A 7,695-nucleotide genomic window follows, 5' to 3' on the forward strand; every position below is an offset into this window, starting at 1 on the left:
GAAGATTGAAAGATTAAAGTGACGACAGGATGGGCAAGACATTGAATTTCTCTTCATGTAAGTTTGTGATTATCTGCACATGTATGGCAAATATTATGCCTTCTTTATAAAGAAAAAGAATTTGTGTCAACTTGAGTCAATAATGTTATTTTCTTAGTTCATTCTGCTGTAGTCAGGAAAGAAAAAAATAATTTCACACTATTTCTGGTAAACAATTGTGATTATAGTCATGACAATAAAAGAAAAGCATGATGATAATATTGTAAATATAACATTTTCAGTAATTATTTCGGTTATATATGCTGTGAATAAAAACACTTTTAAAGTTTCTGTTGATCTCAAAGTGTGAAGATTAGTCCAGAAGTACATCTAAAATTCCCTGTGAAGGTAAAACGTGTTGTGCTTCCTTGGTATTAATAAACATATAAAATGTGTTTCTGTAAATTTGATTGAAATATTCTATAGGTAATTTGAAATACAGATCTTGTCCTGCATGGAAAAAGTAATATATTCATAACCACTTTTTCACATTTTGTCATGTTACAGCCACAAACTATGTATTTTATCAAGATATCATTTGATAGTAAAGTGAAAAAAAAAACAACTGATTGATGGTTTTAAAAATCTTTCTAAATAAAAACCTGAAAAGTGTGGCATGCTTTTATGTTCAGTCCTCTCAAGTCAGCACTTTGTACATTTAAAAAGAGAACGCGTGATCCAAATTAAATCACTTCAATTGGTTACAAATGACCGAATTACATTTATCCAAGTTAACTTATTAAGTTTATTGAGTTATATCAAGTCAAAGTTCAATTGTTAAATTTTTCATAAACCAATTGAAGTAATTTATTTAAGTCGAAGTTTTGATTAGTTTATATAAAGTATTGCCACAAATTCTCACACGGATTTAGGCTCAACCTTTGACTGTGCCATTGCGTTTACATAAATAACTTCATTACAGTTGACTTTTCATCTGACCAAAGCTCCTTTTGCAACATGTTTTGCTGTGGTTTTTACGTTGCCGTGTGGTTAATTTAATCCACAAAAAGCTGGATACATCGTGAGATCAAGTCTGAGGATTTTAGTTAGAGTTGACTAGGGCTGAAAATCAGATTTTTGTTTATTACGTATTATTTAATTTGTCTGTCAGAAAAGATCCCAATAAATTACGCGACTGTTTGCTCTTGAAAGGGTTATAAATACTTTATTAAGACACTGCAAATCATGTTAACTCTGCTTCCTGACGCCTTGCTCTCTGATAATCACGCTTGCATCTGTTCGTGACACAGCAGGTGCAATTATTTGCAGTCAACTTTTTCTAATTAATCACAACCGTTCAGTGCAATAAAAAAAGGTGCACGATTAGAGGGTGAAATGCGGTCAGTGGTGAAAGAAAGGCAATAAAAGAGACAGAAGAGAGTGAGAATGCAGACAGGCGGTGACACAGGGGGGATGTTTCCCAGTGGGTTTCTAACACCACTGTGAGACAAACTGCACAGAGACTCAATGTTCACACATTAATAACCAACTCAGTGTTCTCTCTGAATGTCTCTCTCAGCTCTTCATTACGCTCTCCACAGCTTTTTCGGGACTTTTTCCTTTTTAATTAAAGCTCAAGTGAAAAAAAAAAAAAAAGAATCTCTGGGCTGGAACGGAGAATTAGTTCATTAATTAATCTACCAAGGTAATTATTTTAAGCATGGACACTAAAAATAATTCTTCGGACTTTGTCTAAATATATTCTGGATTTCTCGTTTAGATTTTAATGAGTATCTATTTGAGCTTTTTCTTCCTTTTAAGCAACAAATATATCAAGGAAAATATCAACATCCTTACACCTAACATCTAAACATGGAAGTGATGGAAGAAAAAACTCCAGAAACTTTGTTTATTGTCATAAAAAAAACAACACCATTCACAGCATTGAATGAATTCAGAAGACAGTAAAACTGGATACTTGCTGCACAAAATGACAAATTACAAACGCAACTGGTGCTTTAGAGGTGGAGGTAAAACCAAAATGTTAAATAAAAAAAACGCAGTATTCAAATAAATACAGACTAATGGAGTGTTTAGTCATTTCTAATTGAGTATTTTGGAGTGTTTCCATGTGTGCTATTGGTCCTCGTCCAGAAACTCGTCTATAAACTCCACCACTTCTCCCTGCGAACACAAATACACCAGATCAGATTAAAAGATTACGTTTCATTTCAAAGCAGAAACTCTCATATATTTTATTGCTAAGAAGATTTATGTCTAGAACTAAATTTGATTTACAACATAAAACATATGAAATACTTAGTGAGATTCTTCAAAATAGCACAAGTTAGATTAGCGTCATGCTGCCCCCACATGTCTGTCGGTGGTATTGCAGCCTGGTCAACCTACAGTATCTTGCAGGGGGGGTCATGTGACATGACTCAATTATCCAATTTCTTTTTCTAAATAACACTTTGATCGAACCTATGAGAGAAACCAACAACCCAGTCCTAGATGTTTACATTTTTTTAAGCATATTTAATCAGAAATACATAGAAAATGTTTAATGTTCCTTTTATTTGTCCCCAAATGTCCAGAAATGAGGGATCCCAGAAATACGTAAGCACAGACACACACCTCATCGTCGCTCATAAGGCGTTGCTTTGCAAACTCCAGCATCTGCAGCTGCAGGGTGGTTTGATTGTAGTACCGCACTGCCTCCTGCAGCACACACCCAGAAACAAATATGTTCACAAAACCACTGAGAAGGACTTTAAAAAAAAAAGAAAAAAAAGGGAAAAAAAAGGTTCAGCTGCTTAAAAACACATATTTTTAATTTTTCAAAAAGTCACAAGAAACTCCAAATACTATATAGCTAAATGATTTTTTTTAAATGTCATTATGCAAATGTGCAGTTTATTTACTACTAAACTTTATCAGTATAGGTATAAATCATAAATTAATAGTAAAACTTATCCCTGCATAAAATATAGTTGTTAAACATCACTGTATAATATAATATAATATAATATAATATAATATAATCATATTAACACCATTTGTATTAGCTCAAACAATGTAATGATGAATTATTCATAACTTTAAAAAGACTGATAAAAATAAACTTTAAAATATTATTTTTGTAATTTCACCTTTTCCTGGAAAACTGATTATAATTTTTTTTACTTCCGTTTTTAATGTACAATTGAAATTATATGATTGATTACCTTCTAGCTCTTTTAGTATAAATAGTTAGATATTTGAATAAGAGTAAGTAATTTATTACATAAAGTATGCAAACTGTAACATTTATTTATTTTTAGTTTCTTTACTGTTAGACTGTTTAGATAGTTTGTGTTGGATTAGTTTGGACAACCTCCTTTACTAATATCGTGTCAACAAACTATTTATTTTTAAATCTGGAGGTTTTCATCCACATGTGTGCAACAGATCAGACATAAGGGTTTTATTTTCTGGCATACGTTTAATTTTGCTTTAAACAAAAGTTTCTAAAAGCGTAAAAACTCAAACCAGAAAATAATTTTCCAAATCTTATTTGAGATTTTAACTTTTCAGGTAAATAGGAGAAAAATGTTCCATGCAAAAAACAAAAAAATTATAGATATTCTTTCACATTTGCTTCTTCTTCTTTTTTTTTCTTTTTTTTTTTTTTGCTTGTGAACATTTCAGTTGCAAGCATAGATTGTACCTGTGTAATAAAATATGGAATAAAAGAAAAGGGATGTTACTCACTGCTCTGGGGAGGAAGTCCTCCTCCGTCAGATCCCACTTGTTTCTGTGGTACTTGTAGTAGGCCACGTTGTTGTTCATGACCTCATCGTTGGGGTCAAACAGAACGTAGCTGGTTGCACACGGCACCGCGTTCTTCAGGTCATTCACTGAGGAAAACATGAAAATGAGCAGCTGCAGTTGACTAGTTTTCGTAAACGCCGTGAGCCCTGGATGCTGCGTCTGCTCACGTTTATAATAGGCAAACTGCAGGTAGTGATACATCGTCGCCACGAACTTGTCGACGACGAAGCCTCCGACTACGGGTGTCAGGTCGCTTTCACACATCACCTTTCTCTCAAGGACTTCAGTGTAGTGGTCTAAAAAACAACAACAACAACAAAAACTTTAAGATGGTGACGTTTAAACGTGTTCAGAAAACCAGCTCTGACAGACGAGGATGAACCAACCAGCTATGGAGGCGTAGAAATCTTTAAACTCTTTGACGTGTCTCGGACCCTCGGACGCAGCCAGACACTCGTCGTAGACCTTGAAGAAGTCCCTCAGTGCCAGCTCCATGTCCGACACCGACGTCCGGAAGTTATCGCCGTTGTACGCCTTCACGGCGCGCACAAATAAAGTCTGGAAAAAAAGGAGACACGCAGTCATGATGCGATGCGGCATTATGTACAAGCATTTCAAGAGTCCCTTCGTTGCTCCTAAGGAGTAAAATTAAACGAAGCCTCCACTTATCTGCGTATTCAGTCGGCTATTGAAGCTCATAATACCAGGGAGGCCCGTTTGGCCTGGAAACCACATCCTACAAGCCCACAGAGCCAGTAATACGGCTCGTGGGTTTGGGCCGGACGCACCTTCAGCGATCAGACGGCTTCGCGTTTAAACAGCCTTTCTGTTTCATAGTTACAGTCTAAATTACTGACATCCAATACCGGAAAATACAGTTACTTGTTCAACTCATTTTTCTGGTTCAATAGATGCACATTTATTTTCGTTTCTGTGATTTAGTCTCTTTCACTCTTATTGGTAAAGACGTGTTAAAAGCCATAAACAAAACCATTTTTTATTGCAGTAGCATAATCTCACGCTGAAATACTAAATATTGAAATTACATTTCAGTTTATTTATTCAGCGAGGATGAAAAAAAAATCTACATAAATAAGTAATCCCTTTTAATAACAAATACCACACCCTTGATAATTTCTCTAAAATTAAAGTACCTGTATTATTTTATCATTTATACTTTACTTTTTAAGTTAATAACCATGAATAACCTCCTGTTTTCTAACCAAACAGTGGAAAATGCTCTCTTAATCATTTCTTTGTTGCATCTAGTGCCCCACTGCATAACAGAGCCACTGCCATGCTTCACCATCAATGGCCGATTTGTTTTTATGTGATCTTAAAAGATAATCTAAATTCCAAAATTTAGCATTAAGATTTGATTTTCTCTGTTAATGCAAGTCTGCAATAAAATCTGGCTCACTTGTAACAGTTTTTGAAACATTTGAAAAAAATAATAATATAACATTCAGGTCTTTGTTAAACTTGTTGATCTATGAACGATGTCAGTTTTGGTCTTTATGACAACTGTGTTCTGACTAAGAAAACCATTAGTTATTAGTCATCTTCCTTATTTTTCAAATGACCTTATAAATTATGCCAACACATCCCGGTACTTTGCTTCACCCTCCTTATTTGTCACTCCATTAAAGCAGTTTTGTTGTTTTTGAGCGACATTTGGTGAGCATATTATGCCAAACATACACCAAATGCTAAAATAAAAATAAAAAATCAGACCAACAATGTCAGAATTGTTGCATGCACCTCATAGGATTTGGTCTCCAGATCTTTTAGATGTTCTTCAGCTCCAGGTAGACTCTTGTAATAAGCCATGTTCTTCTGCATCATCTCATCATCCGGGTGTTTCAGCAGAAAGGTGTGAGCAGCAGACACAGCTTTGGCCAGGTTGTTAGACTGTAACACAAAGATGAAAATTAAGTAAGAAAAGATATTATTTCATGATTTTAGGCAAATAAATCAGGCAATACAAAGGCAAGCTTAACAGTAAACTAGTCACAAGTCAGCCTTACTTTAAAGTAGGCATACTGCAGGTATTTGTAGGGCTCTCTCCGATCAAACTCATCGATGGTGTCTCTACTGGGTAAGCTCTGTCTGAAAGCTGGCAGCCCCTGCTTGCAGCGCTTCAGGCACTGCGCCCTCTTCATCACGTTCCCGAACGCCCGCAGCTCCGGAAAGTCCGCAAACTTCTGCTCGTCGTCCAGCCGCACGGAGCTGCAGTTCAGGTTGCAGAAGGCCTCGCTGTCCCGCAGCAGGCGGTAGAGGCGCAGCGACACCTCCAGGTACTCCACCGTTTCCTGCCACTTCTCCGCCGTGTACTGGTCCAGCCCGTACTTGTAGGCGGACTCCAGGGGCATCAGCTCGTGTCTGGGGAAGCTCCTGAAGCTGTACTTTTCGTACTGAGAGTTCACCGCCGAGACGAAAACGGCGAGCAAACACAGAGAGAAGAGGTGGGAAGGTGTGGAGGGAGCCATTTTTGTCTACACACAAAAAAACAAAAAAAAAAAAACTAAAAGGGAAAAAGTTTGAGCTGGCAGAGGTTATTCAGGACTGATTCTAAGACCGCCTTACTTTCCTCCACGTATCCGGACAAAGCTTGAAACCTCCCCAGGGCGCGGGGCAGGATCAGCAGGGTCCAGCAGGGGGGGCTGCCATGTATGGCAAGCTGTTTGTGTAAATAATCCACATCCTTCAGAAAGTTGCTGACGTACATATTATGTTTCAGTTCCTACTCTCCGATCAGGGTCAATTAGTGATTTAAAGTGTTTGTCTTTAACCTGAGCATCTGATGTAAGAAAATTTGGTTCTGTGATTCCAGTAAATGTGACCTATTGGCAGGCAGTAGCTCTAGTATTTTGGTCTGATCAGGGGTTTTAGTATCACTTATAACTAATATAATTAATACAATTATAATTATATCCAAGTTCAAGCTGTTCTATACCCTGTTTACCTTGGGTACAGGCATCTTATAATTAGTATATATTTGCAATATAGAGTAGAAGACTAGTAGATGGGGAGGTTTATTTTTTTTTTATTTAAAAAACCTATAAATTAGCTAAATAAAAAATACAGGTGATTAATTACTTTTGTAAGATTAATTTAGAAATTATTAAGGAATCATGCAAAAATCATGTAAAGAAATTATTATTTTGTTAACAAAATCCAAGGTAGCACAATTGGTACCCCCAACAATCCCTTGGGGGTTTGTTTTGATTTTAATCACAAACTTAAAAAAAAAAAAATCAAACTTCATTTGGGTTTCTTGGGAATATGAATGATCAAATTAGTACAAGGCCAAGTTTTTAATGTGACATGCAACTTCTTTGAGCTGGAAGACCACAAGAATCTGAATCGTGGGCGGAGTCAACCATTTGAGTCATCTGTTAAACTCCGCCCACATTTTACTCTCCACCCCAAACTGCACACTCTAGACAGGAGTAATCAAGGATATGGAATATTTCCACTAACGGCTTGCCATACCCCGAGCGGCTCCTCCCATGAAATCACAGTTAAAATCACCGCTGACTTGTGTTCTCGTAAAACTTCAAGTTAAAACATGATAAACTGAAACTATTTTTTTGCAGCGTACTGTGACGTTCTCTTTAAAAGGGAAGCTAATGACAATTTATTATTCTTTTAAAAGCTGAAGGGTAAAGCCCGCGACATATTTTTAAGGAAAAAGTTTTTTTTTTTTTTTTTTACTTTTTAACCTGTCTTCTCCCTCTTACTTCTAATTGAACCCCTGGTGAGAGTGTCCCTCCCACTCCCACTGCCACGTTGGAACATTCCTGGTTTGCTCTACATAAGCAACCCCCCACCCCACCCAAAAAAAGGGACCGAGAATCCCCTGAAAGGCAGCATTCAAAGTAAAAAAATTCAACACGACCT

General features: G+C 36.5%; 1 protein-coding gene across 2 annotated transcripts; it reads right to left on the minus strand.

Annotated features, from left to right (window-relative positions):
- Positions 1 to 1,874: 1,874 nt before the first annotated feature.
- On the minus strand, positions 1,875 to 6,947 carry crtap (cartilage associated protein). 2 transcript variants are annotated; one of them, XM_007547641.2, is made up of 8 exons: positions 6,379 to 6,947; positions 5,820 to 6,287; positions 5,554 to 5,703; positions 4,179 to 4,350; positions 3,960 to 4,088; positions 3,733 to 3,878; positions 2,617 to 2,700; positions 1,875 to 2,163 (listed from the first exon to the last, which is right to left on the minus strand). In XM_007547641.2, exons 2-8 carry the CDS (start codon positions 6,279 to 6,281, stop codon positions 2,116 to 2,118), a joined length of 1,191 nt encoding a protein of 396 aa, XP_007547703.1. In that variant the 5' UTR covers positions 6,282 to 6,287; positions 6,379 to 6,947; the 3' UTR covers positions 1,875 to 2,115. The 2 variants fall into 2 exon arrangements, with proteins under 2 accessions (XP_007547703.1, XP_007547704.1); XM_007547642.1 differs by lacking the exon at positions 6,379 to 6,947 and having other exon boundaries at positions 5,820 to 6,372.
- Positions 6,948 to 7,695: the final 748 nt, after the last annotated feature.

Source organism: Poecilia formosa, unplaced genomic scaffold (genome assembly GCF_000485575.1).
Source record: "Poecilia formosa unplaced genomic scaffold, Poecilia_formosa-5.1.2 Scaffold21, whole genome shotgun sequence".
NCBI classification, from domain to species: domain Eukaryota; kingdom Metazoa; phylum Chordata; class Actinopteri; order Cyprinodontiformes; family Poeciliidae; genus Poecilia; species Poecilia formosa.